The sequence below is a fragment of the Mirounga angustirostris genome, unplaced genomic scaffold (assembly GCF_029215605.1).
Source record: "Mirounga angustirostris isolate CCGP_5_RB_7025 unplaced genomic scaffold, mMirAng1.0.hap1 SCAF_2, whole genome shotgun sequence".
NCBI classification, from domain to species: domain Eukaryota; kingdom Metazoa; phylum Chordata; class Mammalia; order Carnivora; family Phocidae; genus Mirounga; species Mirounga angustirostris.
Genome location: NW_026991710.1, coordinates 176,873,506 through 176,892,423, shown reverse-complemented (window position 1 = coordinate 176,892,423; position 18,918 = coordinate 176,873,506). Strand labels below are relative to the sequence as shown.

Here is an 18,918-nt window from a genome sequence, read left to right as displayed (position 1 = left end):
GCAAACATTTAGGTCGGTCGTTAGTTTTAGGGAAGGATAAGTGCTTGAATTGGTCAAATGGAAATCTGAAGGCATTTGCCCTGATTATATACAGATCTACTTTGGCACTGAGAGATTATGAATGTTTTTTAAAGATCACCTTTCAGGTCTCAGAAAATTAAAGTTCCTTAATCTGTGGCCCCACGCAGCATGGTACTCTTTTGTGTACATTCCTAGAGAAGTTCTGGGCTGCCTGGTGCCGGAGGAAGGCAGGCAGAGGTTTGGAGGTACCTGACCTGGGGAGCTTTGAGCTGAGGCTGATGACAGGCCAGAAGGGTCAGGGAGCAGGTAAGGGAGACCCCATCACCAACGTACTACACTTTATCTCCAATAGAGGTAAAGAGGCCCCGAGTCCTGGCCTGGAAAGTCAAGGAGGAAGCTCTTACAGGTGTTCACATGCAGGTGGAAAGGAAGAGAAGATGGAAAGGAGATGAGGAACAAATGGACGACCAAGCAGCTGCAATCCACAGAGGGGTACCCTGACTGCCGGCCCGCCTCCAGCCCAGCACAGTGTGGGAGGACCTGCAGGAGCCTCTGGGAAGAACAGCCGTGCAAGCATTTCCAGAACTTCCCAGATGGATTTCCGAGTCCTCTAGGAAGGCTTCTTGATGGGGTGGTTAAGACCATGAACCCGGGAGCTCTGCTGCCTGGCTTGGGTCCTGGCTCCACTGGTCTCTGGCCGGGTGCCTGATAAAAGGCACTTCAGCGATCTGTGCTTCAGCTGCCCATCCAGCCCATTTCTCCTAATGCCGATAACAATCACACTTATCTCATGGGGCTGTGGGCAAGATGCAATGAGTTAATGTTTGCTACGTGCCGGAAACAGCACCAGGTGCACAGAAAAGTGTTACTTATACAGAAAGATGGATGGATGGATGGATGGATGGACGGACGGACGGACGGATGGACAGACAGAGACAGAGGGAGGACTTCAGCAGCCTCCAGTAAACTAATTCTGCTACCTGGATAGAAGCAGAAAAGAGCACATGGGTTACAGATTTCACTCTGATATTTCTACTTTTCTTATGATACTGGATGGAGACTCAAAGGGGGCGCCTGGGTGGTTCAGCCAGTTGGGTGTTTGACTTCGGCTCAGGTCAGGATCTTGGGGTCCTGGCATGGAGCCTCGGACTTGGGCTCTGTGCTCAGCAGGGAGTCTGCTTCTCCCTCCCCCCTCCCTTTGCCCCTCCCCATTTGTGCTCTCTCACGTGCACGTGCACTTTCTCTCGCTCTAATAAATAAATACAATCTTTAATAAAAAAATAAAGAGATCAAAGAAGAAAGTCATCAGGATGATGCTTTGAAGATACGCATTATTCTAAAGTAACTAGGAAGCACTGATCTGTCCATCAACCAGACCTCAGTGTGATCTAGGATTCAAGACATTGCTAATTTGAAGTGTAGCCCCAGGCTCAGGGCTGCCGTACTCCACAGCTGACCAGATTGATTAGCTCCATTATACACAAATTAAGAAACAGAAGAACCCTTTTACGGTATTAGCTTGCCTCTCCTCTGCAAAAAAGAACCTCCCATGATTCCTACCCCCTTCACACCACCGCTCCACCCCCAACGGAGGCCTCTGGTGATTGAGTAAACCAAAGCAGTAGCAAATTCTTACTCACCAACTTGGGAATTACTGCTCTTCTACTCCTGACCTATCCCTCTTGGAACCCATCCACCAATACAATCTGTGCCTGACCAGAATCTTTCTGTTTCTAGACTACTGGTTTTGGCAACGACGCTTTCAGAATTATCTTTCCCTCTTTCTCTTGATTCAGCAAATGCTCCAAGTCCACTTTGTTGACCCAGTTTCTGAGCCCAACTATTGGCTTAAGAAATCTGTGTGTATTTATTATTAGATGTTGTTCCTACCCTCCTGGCTTGGGAGAGTCAGGCTATTGGTAACAAAGCCACTAGATGATCTTCTCTACTCCCCTCTCTGGCCCAGTCTGTTGCCCAGAAAGGATGAGGTTTCTTTCCCACTCCCAGGTCACTTCTTCAGCCCTCTGTTAGCTGTTCTCTCCCATCTCCTTTAGTCCTGGCTGAAACCTCCCCCAACCTGGGTAAGGGTTCTGGTCACCCAATTCCAGCGTGGCGGTGGGCAGGGGGCGGGGGTGTCCCTACACCACTAATTCTCACCAGCTGGGTGTCCTACCATACAACTCAATTCTGACACTAAGGACCCGGAGACAGCATCAGATCGAAGGTTCCAATGACCTCTTCCTTGGGTCCGATTCATTTGCTAGAGCAGCTCACAGAACTCACAGAAACATTTCACTTACAGAATATAACCCAGGAGCAGCGAGATGGAAGAGATGCCACAGGGCAAGGTGTGGGGAAAGGGCACGGAACCTCCATGACCTTGGCAGGCGCACCACACCACTCCACACACGTCTCCACAGGTTCACCAACCTCTTAGCTCTCCAAACGCCATCCTTTGGGGGTTTTATGGACGCTTCATTACAGAGGCACAGCTGATTAAAGCTTGGCCACAGAAGACTGATTCAACCTCCAGCCCCTCACTCCTCCCCCAGAGGCTGGGGTGTGGGGCTGAAAGTTCCAACCTGCTAATCACAGGGCTGATTTCCTGGCAACCAGCCCCCATCCTTAGGTGGGTTCAAAAGTCACCTCATTAACATAATAAAACACGCCTTTATGGCTCCTAGGAAATTCATCACTTAGCAAACTCCCCGGGTTTTAGGAGCTCTGTGCCAGAAACAGGGATGGAGACCAAAGGTTTATTTATTACAAATCACAATATCATACTAGGTAAGTTCAAACATTTTCTATCTTCACTCCTGCACCAGGCAGCCTACTGCTTCTCTAGGAAAGTGCATAACCATGCAGCCTGGGGCCACAATTAATACATGATTCCGGCCTTCAGCTAGCCCTTGGGGCTCCCTGGCAATCCTTGCACTTGACCTCCCACTCTCCAAAGCAGCTATTTCAAACATTCACCATTTTTCTTGATATTCTTAGTTGCCATTCTTATTTCTTGCAAGTAAGTCCTCTTTCTCCATGATTCGGTCTTTCTTTATGTTCTTATTTACTTCAAGTGCAGAGAGGTGAAATCACCTTCTGCCTCGATTAATGATACACCTTCACACTGATCTGCATTGTTTTAGCTTTTCCCTTCATCCCCATCTCTACACTAACTCTCCATTTCCCGATTTCCCACTTGCGGGTACTCACTGTATTTCCTTGGATATATATCCTTGGATTTATCTTTTAAAAAATGCTGGCACTTTATGTGTTTTCAATTTACAGCATTACATCGTGTTACAGATCGTGTTCTGTTTCTTAGTTCACTCAAAGCTAGTTTAAGGTTCACCCATGTTTCTGTATATATATCCAGTCCATAATGTCTGACTGCTATTAAATATTTCATTTCATACTCATGACATTTTACTTTTCTGTTTTCCTAGACACGAATACCCGTGATTGCACCAACTACCCTCTACTGTGAACAATGTTGTGATGATCTTCATCGTATGCGTTCCCTTATTGACCCAAGTGTTTCTCCGAGGCAAACACTGAGGAATGGAGATTGCAGGGGCATAATGTATTCTTACACTGAATCTTACTCAGTAGCTCATATTAGCTCCACCTACACCGAATCCTCAATATTTAGCGATTAAACGACTGTTAAGACCAAGAAAACTTCAGACTCTGAACTCTAACAAGAGTCTCTTTCATTATGTTTCTCTGCTTTCAGAAGAGGCACGGACAAGCATTGAAAGTAGGATAAGAAGTAGGATCAAGGGGCTGGATTTAGGATTCATTGGTAGAGACAATTTCTGTTTCAAGTTTTAGAGAGGACATGAAGATATAGAAGGCATTTTGAGAGATCTGAAGGGAGGTCACAAAGTAAATGTGACAGATCAGTGAGTATTCTTGTCCTGGCTTTCTTGTACTTGCTCCTGGGGAGACACGCTCTGTCCCCAAGTTGAACATCTCTGAAACAAACAACCTAGCTCATCACCAGTCCAGAAGATGCAGAAAAATAATATGTACTATGTATTATGAAAACATATTTATATTTATATTAAATTTATATGATAAATTTATATTATAATATTTATATATTTATAATATGGAATTTTCATTTTCAAACTATCCCTCTAAAAGATGAGACATACTTCCTGCCCCCACTCCCTGTCTCTGCCATCGGGAAGCATAGAAAGCCAGTGCTACAAACCAAAGAGGGTAAGGCTAAGTGAACATACATCATTTAATGGGTAACAGATGTAACGGTTAACTCTTACTTACTCAAATACAGATCTCCAAAAAGGTTACAATTCATGGGATATTCACAATCACTCATTAAGAGAAAACAAAACCTTTGGCCTTACAATCTGAACTTTGAGGTTATAATCAAAGAGAGGACCACAGTCTGCCAACGTTTGCTTAGGATGGCCTGGGCTGGACAGAACACAGATCCTCTCACAGGTATAAAATCCTTGAATGGGGCACCTGGGTGGCTCAGTCGACTGAGCTTTTGCCTTCAGCTCAGGTCATGATCCTGGAGTCCCGGGATCGAGTCCCGCATCGGGCTCCCTGCTCAGCGAAGAATCTGCTTCTCCCTCTCCTCCCCACTCATGCTCTCTCTCAAATAAATAAATAAAATCTTAAAAAAACAAACAAATAAATAAACAAAAAAAAATAAAACCCTTGGATTAGTATAGGGAATAGTTACTGACGATCAACGATTTTGCATTATAGACGGTAAATTTTAGATTCGAAACCTAGATTGATGGTTTCGAATGACCTGCAGTACTGACCTGCAGACAGTACTAATTGATCGTGGTGAACTTTCCTGCAGGGAAGGCACATGGTCTCCCTGTTTTCCATGTGGAGCTTCAGGCTGCTACTCCCATTGATTGGAACTGGTGTGGAGAATGCAACCGAATTGCCCTCATGGTTCAAGAATATGTTGTCACAAAATCTTCCTTTTGAGCTATACATATCAATAAGCATGATTTTAAGTGACATCCCCACTATGACTAGCTTTAAAATTCCAAAGACTTCCTCCCTTTTTTCCTGACCTTCAAGGTCATATTACTTACTAATATATCAAGTTATCCCAACTATTCTTGTGTTTATCCAGTGTCGGTGTATTTTTGCATTCATTTTGACTGCTATATGGAGCTCTCTGAAGAGCAGGAGCCATTCTGAAGGGTGTTCTACAACCCAGGAACATACATGGTAACACTGCCCATTATTTGCCTAGGTTTTAGACTTCAGATAAGTTTTCATAGCACAAGCATGAATGAGCACGAAGTGGCCAAAAACCAAACTACCAGCAAGTCAGGGAATCATCTGACAGTGATAGGTCCTGGACAGTAAGATGAGTAAAAAGGGAAGGATTTCTTAAAGCTGTCTTCAATCTGGAAGTTCCCCTTCCCCTCCCCCAGTGAAGAACAGTTGCTTCCGTGAGTCAGCCCGTTAGAGAAGCACAGAGAATAAGCCACCCAAGGCATTAGACAAAAGCTCATTGAAGCTGGGAGTTCTACCAACTTGTACGGAAATAGCATAAACACCCTTTAACGACTGACAGTTTTAGGGATGTGCCCAAGAGTCGATATAAAGAAACTGAGCAATTCTAGTACAGGGGATGAAGACCCATCTTAAACTCTGAAGGTTATCAGCTGCAGAAAGGGCCGCCGGGTGTTCTCTGCAGTTGGTCTATCAACTTCCTTCCTGATAAAAGGAAGTCCTTTCGTGAGCACATGGACGGTCCTAACACAGTAACAAACGACTCACACCACACATAGATAATTTCTCACCAACTGGTGAGTTCTACACCCAAAAAGTAGGCTGGCCATTTTAGGAAAAAGTCCCTTTGATCGACAATGGGGGCTCGAGCATATGGCCCACACTTGTGTTTTCCAACCCACCTCAGAAAGCATGCAAAATCTCTTCCCAAGAGAAGTGAAACCACACCTAGAATTCCTTGAGACTCACTGGTGGGGAGAAAGGTCCTTAGGTGATGACTACCTGAAAGGAACATTCTTGTGGCAAGAGAGGGCTGGCTCCACACACCTGCTCAGCTTGGGGGAAAAAAAAAAAGAGCAGAGTATGAGCCCAGTTGCAAAACTGAAATGTATAATCATTGGAGAGAAATTAATCCATGAAAGGATACATTGTGCCTATCGGGGTGTTTACCCATCCTGAAACATTAATAATTATTAACTTCAGCTTCTTTTACTCAAGGTGATAATGTTCTATTGAGCAAGGCTAGGCACAGAATTATAATGGGATGTCCAGTGAAAAATCAGGTCAAGATCTGTAGTTCTCTCTGGCCTTTTGTCCCCCCCTAGTTCAATAATCCTTTACTGAATACCTACTGTGTCCCAGGTACTATGCTAAGATATCCTACGGGAAAGTCAAAGAAAAATACATGAAACACGGTTCCTGTTCTCCTAAGAATTTACAATTTCTTGAGGAGATACAAATATGGATCCAATTTAACAGGGTGCAAGACATACTGTGTTAACTGCCAAAACAGAGCACTGGGACAATCCAGAAACCTGGGTTTCAGAAAGATACTTGGATACAAGAATTTAAAGCTACTTGTTCCTTTCTCAACATTTCCTGATGTGCGAAGCATAGTGCTTTTGGAGAAAGTGAGATAAGACAAGCATGGTCTCTGCCTACAATTCAACAAGTATTTCTTGAGCATCTATTATGTACCAGGCACCAAACAGGATACTGTGTTATTACAGATGGCTAAGCGTGCTCTTGACCTTCAAGGAGCATCTGCCTCCCCACCCCATCCTGCCTTTCTACAAATAAATGGTTATCTATATACCTATACTAACCTTGGCCTTGAATCAGGTCACAAGACACTTCAAGGAAGGACTATTCTTGCATTCCTCCTGGACACTGAGCTGAACTTACCTCTGTGTTACCCAACAGAATGAGAATGTGCTGAGAATCCAGTTGCTATGATAACCAATCTAATCAAAGGGAATCAAAACAGGGCGAGAGCCCATGGTGGTCATACGACACATCTGCTGATTTAATTTATACCCACTCAACCCTCAGGGGCCTTAAGGGGCAGAACCCAGTCACTGACGTTGTAGCACCTTATACAGAGCATAATGGAAGGTAGGCACTTAGGAGACACCTGATGAATTACAGAAAGAAAACCGAATCCCTACCCTTAGCCGTGGATGCATGCTCCAAAACGGAGAGAAGTTCCAACATATTTGAAATAGACTACTGTTCAACTCAGTGATTTTTCTTTTTTAATTACAGACTGGAAATACAGAAATCAATTTTGATTCTCCCTGGTCCAGACAGCATCATTCGATGTCCAGTGTTTTCAGGTTCTATCCACAAACTCAGGGGAAGAGGCCAACTATTAATTTGCCCCTGGCAGGGAGCAGAATATAAACGTGCGTTGCTGACGTGCTTCGTTCTGTTTGCCAAACTCTGTGTGTACATGCGGGAGCAATCTCTCTCCCTGAAGTATCCCCAGGATTCAGTCTTCCCTGGATCGATCCGACCACCAGCCAACTTATTTCAGCTTTGTCAAAGAGGCTAAACATAGAGAAGATTCTCAAAGCACATAGAGTGCTTTCTAATATAAACTGTGATTTTCAAAATGCCACACAGAAAAGCCCCATTACACATCAAGACCATAGGATTTCCTAGTAAATTGTTACCATTCTACCAGAATCCACTGTAGCAGAAAATGCCTCAAGAATAAAGCATCCGGAGCTTAACTCAGATCGGATATGGAGTCTGGAGATAAATAGCAATCTCTATCATTCTACTCCCATCCTTGGGGCTCATGCTGAGAGACCATGTTACCAAGAGACCACAGAATGAAGTCATTTTGATCTTGATTCCAATGGCCCAGTGGCCACTTCTGTGGACAGAACAGCTCCATCTGTGACCCTGTCAGCACCTGTCTGCCGAGAAGTGACGGGGGAAGGTGAGCGGGGAATCAAGAACGAGCAAGAGCCCAAAGATAGACTCGGTCTCTGCTCCCCAGAATCCCCGCAGAGGATCGGGAGAATGTAACTAAGTAGTGGGTTAAAATTACGATGAGCATGAGTGACGACTTCAAAAGTAAACCTCTCTCACTTTCTTGGGGAAACTCTTCTCTTGGTTAGCCTCACCTGGGGCCAGACCTTTGGCCTCTGAAACCATATAAACCGGTCTTAGTTCTTGTTCACCTGCCATGCTCTCGCTCCTCCTCTGAGTTCAGGCCTCTCATCCTAATTTGGGGTTTTTCTGTGAAATTCCTGTCCGCACTAATCAGAGGAGTCTCCCTCAACTGACCTTGTCACTCAAAAGCCGAAGTCTTTTAAAACCAGGTTTGCATCTGCGAAGAAATAAAAGGCAGAAATAAATTTGATTCTTCTGCATCTTAATTATGTCCCCAGGCGCTGCCACTCTCAAGAAACTGCCTTTAAGTCTTGAATGTGACATTGAAACTAAGAAGTCCACGCTTGTTTCCCCGTAGGTTTTAGCCTCCTAGCCAGCAGGACTTGTCAACCCTCACCTCCGAACTCTGCCCTAAGTTGGGGCACTAAATTGACCCAGAGACTCGGTGAGGTCCGTCAGTCTAAGCTGGTGAGCCCGAACGTGTAGGTGGATCCGTGGTGGCCCCAGACCGTGCCTCATCTGCTAGGAGGTACACTGAGTGCGCTTAAATACCTCTGAAGGGTATGACATGGGCATTGAGAGCCTCTGTCCTTCATGGCATTACAGCAAGAATCTTCTCCAGACCCCTAATGGGAGCTTACAGAGGACAGCATCTCAGACAGAGAAGGTACTGCCAAACATCCAAAACAACACCATAGGAAAGTCACGTCATTCTCAACATCGTTTTTTTTTTTTTTTTTTTTAAAACTCCGCGCCACAGTCAGTTTTGTAAAGCAGGACCATTAGGCAAACCAGAAAGTGATTCTTTGTTCTTCCATAATAGCCCAAGAAAGCAGAAGGATCTAAGTGCGTGTAAGTGAAAAGTAACACCGTCCTGCATGAAACAACCCCTTTCTCCAGAGCGTTGAGTGTACTTAACACGCGTCAGGAGAGTCGCTAGTTTTGTTTGCGGGTGAGGCTGATTCTTCGAAATAGGACACACAGATGGGTCGTGCAAAGAAACTGAGTTAATCTTCAATGTCATTCAAAGACCTGCTAACATTTTCCATCTTGGAAAATTGACATCAGCCTGCCATAGTTACCAGTGTGGTACTGCTGTTGGTCCTGGATCAACTGTGGGCTGTGTTCCCACGAACAGTCCAATTTGCCATCACCCTGACCTGCTAGATTCGAAGGCTGTGGGTTTCTGGCACCTTCCTCAGAGGGATTCAGTAAGTACTGAGTTCCAGAATTAAAAGTCAACTTATGGTCCCAAGCCCGCCCTCATCTCCTCACGAGGCAGATGTGATGATTCAAGAGATGTCAATAATGCTTAAAACATCTTCCCCAAATGAAAATATATATGAGTTTGTTTTATTTTAAATAGTGCCAGGTGCTCTTTGCTCTTTTCTGGGTTCCCTTAAGCTAATTTTATTTCCCAGATTTTTTTCCCCAAAAGTCCTGAAAATAAGAACTTTTTTGGTTTGCTTGGTTTTTGTTTGTTTGTTTGTTTGTTTTTAAGAGTTGGAACCCAGAACCTCTGAGATTCCCACCTGGTTTGAGCTACATATATAATCCAATGGTTTTATCATAACAAACCAGGCCAAAAAACTCTGATCTCAACCCAGACGCTAATGCAAACCCTACCTGAGTCAGGTTGCTGTGGTGACTGGGGTTCCTCCAAGCCCTTAATTCTCCCATGAGAAAGGTTTAGTTTCTTCCCTAAGGAACTAGGTGGTGTTCAGGTGGTAGGCCTAGGAGTGGGCCAGGAGGTTCCCATAGGGTGCTAGTGTCCCTGTACAAACAATAGCTCCAGGGGGCCCTTGCCTGCATAATAATGAACCCCTCTACTGGAGTCTGTTCCTCTCACTTGAGTCTTTCAACAACAGGGTGTTATAAAAGCATTGTTATTCCCATGCGGTTTTAGGGAGGCTCGGTCACGGTAAGTGGCTTTGCTCAAGATCACTCAGCCCATAGATAAGACAGATGCAGTATGAACTTGATTTTCTGGTCAAGTTCAAAGCCCATACTTCCACTAACCTACCCAGGCCTGAGGCAGACAGAGCCAATGCCCATGTTTTACTCTCATGCCTTGTTCACTTCCTACACCACCTGCTGAAGTGCCCTATGTGTTTAGGAGCAGCGCCGGCCAGACACAACGGTGTGACCTTGGCAGGTGACTTCAGCTCCTCCTATCTCTGTTTTGTCTTCTGTAAATTGGGAATGGTAATTCCTACCTCCTGGGGCTGTTCTGAGGATCAAAGGAGTTAACAGGTCTAAATCCCTTAGATCCACAAGGGGCCCACAGTGAGCGCCATATAAATGGGAGCTATTCTTAGCTGCTGGATCCCTCATTCACTCGGGAAGTTAAAACTGTAGCCAAAAGGAGTCTGCAAATCACCTGAGGATCTGGAGGATGTCTACGCCGCATGGCAGGTGGCCAGTGCAATACCAGAACAAAGCAGTGGTCACAGAAAAAGCCCACGTTAGAGAGCATCACAGCCTGAGACGCCTTGATGTTCAAAGTCAAGTGTCACAGCTGCATGTCTCTGTGGTCAGCTCCCTGCTTCCGGCAACAGCCCGGAGGCACGGGAGCTGAAACAGAATCACTGGAAACGACACAACTAGAAAAAGTCTGTTGGAAAGGCTGTCACTTAAAAAACAAAAACAAAAACAAAACACACAGCAGGTTTCTCCTTTCCCTGATAGGAATCCATCTTGCTGGAATGAGAGGGAAATTCCGTCCCCCCCCCCCCCCCATTTAAATTCCATGCACAACGCAATACCTTTAAAAACGCACTTATTTTTCTTGGGCCTTTGGAAGGTACTTTAAACTGGCAGGAGACAGCAGTGAAGCAGTGGAGAAAGCTGTTGATTTCAGCATATGCTAAAACGAACTCCTTCTTCCCCCCCCCAACCCCGGTAAAAATCCACGTCTGAAGGTTACTAACCACGTGCAGAGCCTCCTACTACCCTGCTCTTGGCTCCAAGGCCTAACTGTTTCTGGAGCACACATTTGGCAGTGCCCGTGGGCCTCCCCGTCTCCTTGCCTCTCCAAATGCCACAGGACAACCTTCCCTGGCCTTCTTTTGCGTGTCTAAATAAATGGTGAATCTCAGCGTTTCCCCGAAAAAGCCTGCTAGGGAGACTTCAGAGAGACGGGGAGGAAAAGAGTACCAGCTTCGACAACTCTGAGCACCAGGAGAGAGGAACAGCTTGGCAGTGCTTCTTGGAAAGAGTCATTTCAAAAAGCCAATCCCGGGCAGGGCACCGCCTGGGGGCTTGTTTGCTGAGCATGAACACGAACAACCCAGAACTTACATAAAGGCACAAGGGCCTTTGGGCGGACGCTGGTGCCCAGCGCGCAGGACTCAGGGCTTGGGCCTGAGGGCTTTCGGTAAAGGGCAACAGCAGAGGTTTCTGGAAGGGCCCCGAGTTACACACAGACCATCATACTCACCGCGACTTCGGAGGCGGCGGCGGAGGTGAGAATACCTCAATCCCACTCCTGTCCTTGGGGAACTCAAAGGCAAAAGAGGCCGATTTGCTCATCCCGGTGCCCACTTTGCTGCTTTGCCCGGAGCCGCCGTCTGTGGGGCGGAGACAGTGCCACGCGGAGGAGTTGGAGGGGTCTGCGGTGCCGTTTTCCATCTCTCTTCCCCAGCTTTGACTCAACAACTCCTGTTCCACCTCCTCCTCTTCCTCTATCCGGCACTGACGGCTCCAGGCCCCCGTCTGGTACCGGGGCCTCCTCTGGTCCAAGGCTGAGGCGGTGGCAGCTGGGGGGTGGCACCGGACAGAGTCACCGGCGGCGACGCCACTGGCCCGGCAGGAAGAAGCAGAGTCAGTGGGGCCCCTGGAGGAAGTCTGGGGCCCCGTACCACCAGCGGAGCTCCCCTCGCTGAGGTCAGACAGTGGGGAGGCAGAGGGGGACACTGGGGACCCTCCGGGGCTACTCTTGGACAGCTTGGGGGGAATGGCAGGCTTCCCCTTGGGCGTGTTCTCACTCACGTCGGGACGGTGGCTTTCTCTGGAGCTCAGCCCCTGCCCAGCTGCAGTCTCCTCTTCACCTGCCTCAGAGTCCTGGCTCACAGGCCCGCGTGGCCACTGGACCCCCACGGCGGAGTCGGGGCTGCTCAGGTAGATTGTCCGGTGGTCCTCTTCTGGATGGGCTGCCATGACTGTGATGGTGGCTGCCACCTGGGGAGCCATATCTGGGCCTTCCCTGTCCCGGCCCCAGCCAGATGCTGCTTTCTGAGCCCAGGCATTAGCTGTCCGTACCTGGCCCTGGCCCCGAGCAGCTGCTGCCTGTTCCGCTGCGGCCTGTGGCTTGGAAGGTGCTGGAACCGCCTTCTTCCTCTTGGTGCTCTCAGCATAGATGGGTTCAGGCTGTACCGCCTCCCTGGGGTGGGCTGGAGGCTGGGGCTCCCCCGTCAGTCCAAGGCACCTGGTAGAGGTCAGCACGTGGCAGCCTGAGTCCTGCTCCTTCCCTGGCACAGTCTCCTTCACGAGGGAGCAGTAATCACTCTCAAGATGGGGGGTGAAGGGGCTGCTGGCCCCACTGCTGGCACTCCCACAGGAGAGGCCATCCGAAGAACTGGCGGCCTCTGAGGTAAGGGACAGCTTCTTGGGACCCAGGCGGGGCGGGTTCTCGGCTGGGCCCTGGCTACAGCACTCCCTCGGGAAGCTCAGAACCTGCTTCTCCTCCTCAGGGGGGCCCCCACACACGCCCTGCTCCCAGCACAGTGGTGAGCGGTCCCCTCTGCCAGGTCCGCCCCGAGAACTCTCAGCCTGTGAGGTGGCCGTGGCAACGGGGTTCCCGGGGCAACAGTCCAGGATGGAGCAATACTCTCCCCCTTCGCTGTCCCCCGAAGGTGAGCACCTCTGATCGCTGTCGTCCTCCGAGGGCAGGGACTCCCGCAGGGGCTGTGGAGAGGGGCAGGGCCCGGGGCCCTTGTGACAGCCAGACGTCATGCCAGCAAAGGCAGCTACCTTCTGGCGGAAGCTCTCCTGAGCGGAGGTCAGCTCTTGGTAGGGAAACATGGGTTTATCTTCTCGCCCAACCTTCTCACTGGAGAAACTCACTGGGTGGAAGGCAGTGGTCCGCTGCCCCCGGGCCTCTAGGCTGTGCAGGCCCACCACGGCATAGGCCGGGGGGCAGCGAGCGAGGCCATCTGTGGAGGCAGAGGGCCCGGCCGGCTTCTGGGCACCACGGAAGCTGCCCAGGTAAACTAGCGGCACGTCGTCCTGCTTCGGGAGGGGGAGCTTGCCGGGGGCTCGTCTCCAGATGACCTACACAGCCCCAAGGTTAAAAGACTTACATTAGACCTTGTCAGAGAAAAAAGAGAGAAACCGTGAGAGGAGAGTGCCACGACATTGTCAACGGTCTTCCATGCTGCAGGGAGGGAGCCCTGATCTCCCCACGGACTCTCTTCATTGCTGGGGACCTCCCCCACCCCCCCGGAGCCAGGGGTCTTCCCATACACTGAGCTGCGTTTCCCACCCGGGGTCTGGCTGGCTTAAGTCTGTGAGGTGGGGGGCGGGGAGAAAAAACAACAAACCTCTCAAAAAGAACATTCTGCCTTCTCCCTCAAAATGGCCCGACGAGATAAATTCTCCTAAGAGCTTCGAAAACAGAGTGTTGAGTTTGGTTGCATTTTTGTTTTATGTTTGTTAGTTGTCTTGATAACCGTGTCACAGTATAATCCTGAAGAAACCAAGGTCATGGGGCTTTTTAAAACAGCTCGGGTGGGTGCTGGGGCAGGAGAGTGAGGGGTGGTTTCTGAGCTGGGTCCCCAGCGACCTTGCTGCTCCCTGGGCCATGCCAAAGAGCTGCTCCCTCTCCAAGTTACAGGCAGTGACTTCAGCCGGAGCCTGCAGAAGTGGCTGGACTAGTTGAGCCCCGAGACAAAGATATGGGTTGGTCATGGGATGCCTGGGTGGCTCAGTTGGTTAAGCATCCAACTCTTGATTTCTTGAGATCAAGCCCCATATCGGGCTCTATGCTAAGTACAGAGTCTACTGGAGATTCTCTTTCTCCCTCTGCCCCTTCCCCCACTCGTGCACACACTCTCTCTCTCTCTCTCTCTAAAATGAGTAAAATCTTAAGATGTGGACTGGTCATTCCCATCACTGAAGTCATGGTCCCCTTGTCCTTCCCTTCTAAAGTCTCCCCCTACCCCAAAACTTTTAGAAGCAGCCTCAAAGTTGGGCCGGCATTCGCCTCCTTTCCAAGATGATTCTGAGCTGAGGGAGTCCCTAGCTTACATCTATAAAGACCGAAGGTACTGAGCACAGCCTGGTGAATGGGTGTAACCAGCTTATGACCAATGGAGCGGTTCTGGAGGAACATGGAGCTAAGCAGAACCACAGGAAATGTCTCTCCTCAGTTAAGCCTCCTCTAATTTAAAACTGACCTCTGATTTCACATAGGCTCAAACAGCCTTCCTGATCCACTCATCATGATGGTTTAGGAAAACTAGAATAGGCAAAAGGGTCAAACAAGTCCCAAGCAGTTCTTAGATGTCCTAGACTTCCAGCTTCCTAGACCCTGTCTAGAGGCAGCAGGCTCTACGTGCCCTCTAAAGAATTATACCTTTGTAAGGGGGACCTGTGGGAGATGAGCAGAACGGTCTAATCTCTAGGGATATAACTGTCTCTGGTGATCCCAGTTCAAAGCTGCTAAAATCCAAGCTTCACAACTGGAAACATGAACCCCGGCTGGGAACTGGATATGAAGAAATTATTGCTAACACGTTAAGTGGGATCATGACATTGTGGTTCTCTTTTTTAGGAAGACTTTATTTTTTTAAAGACATGGATGGAAATGACACGACATCTGGGGTTTGCTTTAAAATCACAGGGAGGGAAGGGTGGGGCTGGGGGCAGAGAGGAAGCAAGACGGGGTCATGCGTTGATCTGTGGACACTCATGGTAACGGGCTGTGGACACAGAGCATTTGTTATGCAATCATTGCTACTCGTGTATGCATTTTAAACGATTGATGAAAAAACTTTAAAAACCTTTTTAAAAAAAAAAAAGCTGCATTTTTGCGTGCCTCCAGATATATAATTAAGACAATCTCCGATGCCACTGGAGGGACTGGACTGATGGTTCTCAGCCTAAAGGGACAGATGGAAGGGAGGGCGGATAGGAAAGGAGGGCAGGAGTCAGGAAGGAGCAGTCGTGGGGCAGGCTGATGGGAGGCCGTCCCGCGGGAGCCATGCTCTAACAGCCCTCCCTGGCTGCTGGCCAGCCACCCAGTGTTACAACAAGAGCAGCCCCTGTAAAAATACCACCGGGGTTAGTCAGCCTCACCTGCGAGACGTCGGCACTCAGGTTCGCCTCTGTCCACACATCGGAGGTGTCGGGGCTCATCATGGTGGGCTTCACGGCGATGGTGGGCTTGGAGTAGGGCGAGCCGTTCACGCCTTCATCTTCCAGGCGGCAGTTGTCGGGCCTGGGGGGCAGGCGAGGCGGAGGGGGCAGGTGGCCGGGCGCCAGCTGGTGGTCACTCCTCAAGCAGAAGCAGTTCTTGCAGGACCCGGGCTTCCAGATGTGTTCCACAAAGTCACCGCACGCAGACATCTTCGGGCTCTCGGGGCTCAGTCGGACGGTCCGGTGCATCTTGAGCCCACGGCGCGCTGGCTCATCTTGCGCTCGGCTCTCCGGCGTGGTCTCCTGGGAGGCAGATGCGGGTCGCAGGGCGGCTTCCCGAGACAGCAAGCAGAACACTGGGCCTGTCAGAGAGCTGCCCGACCTGAGGATGGCCGCACTACCAGCGAGAGGCTGAGTCTTCCAAGGGGGAGTAGTAGGTGGGGGAAGGGGGAAAGAAGGAGAAGAAAAAGGTAGAGATTAGCATTCCATGTATTCGGAGGCCCTCACCTATTTGTCATAAGGCTCTTAGTCACTCTCTGGTGGTGCGGCCTTATCAGAAGCTGTGAAAACTAAACACAACTCTGTGACGGGAGTACCGAGCAGAGCGGGCATTTCAGTCCCCAGGGCTGAAGGGATCTAGAGCTTGGGACAAGAACCACAACGTAGTACAGCAGATAAAAATGGTGGTTTCCAGAGGACAAGCCAGAGCTTTTCACCAAGGACTGTGTGAGGGGGCAGGTAGGCCTGGGCCCTGAGCCCAGTGCTGGAAGCCATACTTCTGGCCAGGGGGACACTCGGTGGATGAGAAAGGGGAGAGGTGTGGGGCCAGCCTGCCCCTCAGGGGAACCGTGTCAGGAGGTCCAGCATCTTGAGAATCCGCCCTCCTCCCCTTACTTCATAGACGTTACTCAACCCGGTGCTCAGTGAGGTCAACAGAGCCAGGGCCGTAGGCCAAGGAGGGAAACAGAAAGAGAAATGCCTTATTACCACAGCCCTCTGGTCTAAGGGTGGCCGAGTAAAATATAACAGAAGGAAGAGATTATCACACAATTCTTTTCCCCTATGATAGCCCTGGGGGTAAGGCAGTCTGCTTATTGCAAGAGTTGTCTCTGACAGTCCAATAGGGAGCAGAGAGTTTGCCCAGAGAACCTAGTAAATTCACCTGTTGAAGATGAACTCAAAGGGTTGCAGATATGAACCAATTAGCCTGAATAACACCCTGGCAGGTAGCTGTTATCCCCATTTTAGAGATGGAGAAACAACGGCAATGACATAACTACGACCTGTCCAGCAGACACAGGGAGCTGGGTGGTTGTAGAAGGCAAGGTCAACTGCTGGCAGCCCCTCAACTCATCACGTCATTCATTCTACAGAGTGGCTGCCCATCACCTGTTTGCTGCTCGTCGTCCTTCTTTCCTCGTTTAAATGAACTGACCTCCTCATAAGGAAAATGTCCATGAGAAAATCAGCTCTACAAACGTCAGGCGATCAGATTCTCATCAAAAAGGGAGCTTTGCCCTGGGGTTTGCTCCCCACTCTCCTCCAGTGAGAACTTGCTTTGGGGCAGATGCCCTCTAAACTATCATCAGGGCTAACCGGGTGGAGTGAGCCAGGAGCCCACTCCAGCATCTTTGTGGAGAGTGCTCTCTTTCCAGCGTCCCACACTCACAGACAGGCATGCTTATTCACAAGCACCGGAGCTAAATTTACCTCCTCTCCCTCCAAAGTTCACCGTGAAGCCACCGCATCCTGAAGCTAAATAAACACTCTGAGAAAAAGACAAGTGTTTGTCTTTCCGCAACTGTCGGTAGGGGCTTATGCATCCCTCTCTTTAAGATGATTGTGGGTTAGGTTCTTCTCCTCCCCTAAATACACCCAAGTAGCAGGTTCATGCCTCACCAAGCTCCCCAGAAGAGGTCACTAAGCTTCAACAAGCAGAGGAGGATAGCAAGGATTTTTCTTCCTCCCACAGTCTTGAGCCAGGGAGAGCTTTAGGCTCTGCTGCTAAATTTTGGGGGGAGGGGGAGTGGAAGAAGCACACTGGTATTCAGAGAGCAGGGGTCCATATCCCTGCCCCAAAGTGGGGAGTTGGTCCTTTCATAGAGAGCTGTTGGCTTCCTGACCACAGGGAAAGAGAGGCTCCCCTTTACTGCAGGCAAAGGCTCCCGAGCCCCCTTGATGGGACAGGGAAAGAAAACTCAGAAACCCGTTCTGTGTGGGCCTTTCACGTTCCTGCAGCTCCTTATAAGGCTGAGCTCTCTGTGGAGGTGGGTGTCCAACCACTTCCTCACGGCTACCACAGGCACACAAAGAGGCAGTCTGGGGTGGCCACCCACCCTTCATTGCCTCCCCCAACAGGCAACCGAGAGCACAAACTTGTCATGTCTGCCTGGTTCCAGAGCACCCCATTCTTTGTCCCCGATGGCCCACAACAGCCCTGGGACTTTGGGTCGGCTCTGGATGACTGAGGTATGGGAAGCCTCCTTCAGAACCTTCCCCAGCTTACGCACGCTCTCTGCTCCCATGCCCAGCTCTGAAATTCTCTGACGCGGGCACAGCTCTCCACACGACGGCTCAGAGAGGCAAAGGTTTTTAGGGGAAGGCTTTGAATAAGAGAACAGAATGAAGCGCTAGCCTTCCACCATCATTGACTCACTGCATCCTGTTAAAACTGGTTTCTCAGTCACAGCAAACAGAAATTTACCACCACATCAAGCCAGAAAAGATGCTTTTCCAGTTCTGTCTAGAGAGCTCTATGCCTGGAATTATCTCCTATTTGTTTTCAGTGAGAGATGGTGAAAAACTCAAGTGGCACACACAAACAGCAACAGTACTTTGCCTACCAGTGCCAACTCTCCACAGCCTGGGAATGGTACCTTCCAGCCCACATCCCTTACCTCAGAGGGGAGGCAGCCCCCAGAATTATGCAAATTCCCCCATTTCAGTGGGAGGCAGCAGTGTAAGATTAGAAAAAGGTCCCAGCATTCTTTCTGATCCAAGTCATGAAAAATAGCTTTGCCTCTGCAAACTTCTGCACTAGATTTGTGGCTACAATTTGCAAGACTGAAGTTGTCAGACACACTCCCATCCCATTTAAAAAGAATCTGAAGAATGGTGGCCAGATCCATAAAACTAAACCTTTTGGCTCAAAATGCCCCTTACACTTGCATCAAAGGTTGTTAATGCCTTACCCTGAAGGGACGGAATTCCAGAAAAGACTCATCTAATAAATAAATATATATGTATGCATTGTTATATATATATATATACGTGTGTATATATATATATATACACACGTATATATATAGAACAATTAAATTAATGCAACACTGAAAAAGAAAAGTACATATGGAAAATGTCTGGATTTCAATACTCGACTGGTAGGGGTTGCCCAGGCAGAAAGAA

General features: G+C 49.0%; 1 protein-coding gene across 1 annotated transcript in view; it reads right to left on the bottom strand.

The window, feature by feature from the left end:
* Window positions 1-18,918, bottom strand: part of PRAG1 (PEAK1 related, kinase-activating pseudokinase 1) — a 49,517-nt gene that overhangs the window by 29,172 nt on the left and 1,427 nt on the right. The window contains exons 2-3 of the mRNA XM_045879758.3: window positions 15,454-15,930; window positions 11,597-13,428 (exon numbers count right to left, since the gene is read on the bottom strand). Coding sequence (XP_045735714.1) covers window positions 11,597-13,428; window positions 15,454-15,762 — 2,141 coding nt within the window. The 5' untranslated portion in view covers window positions 15,763-15,930. The remainder of the gene's footprint in view (window positions 1-11,596; window positions 13,429-15,453; window positions 15,931-18,918) is intronic.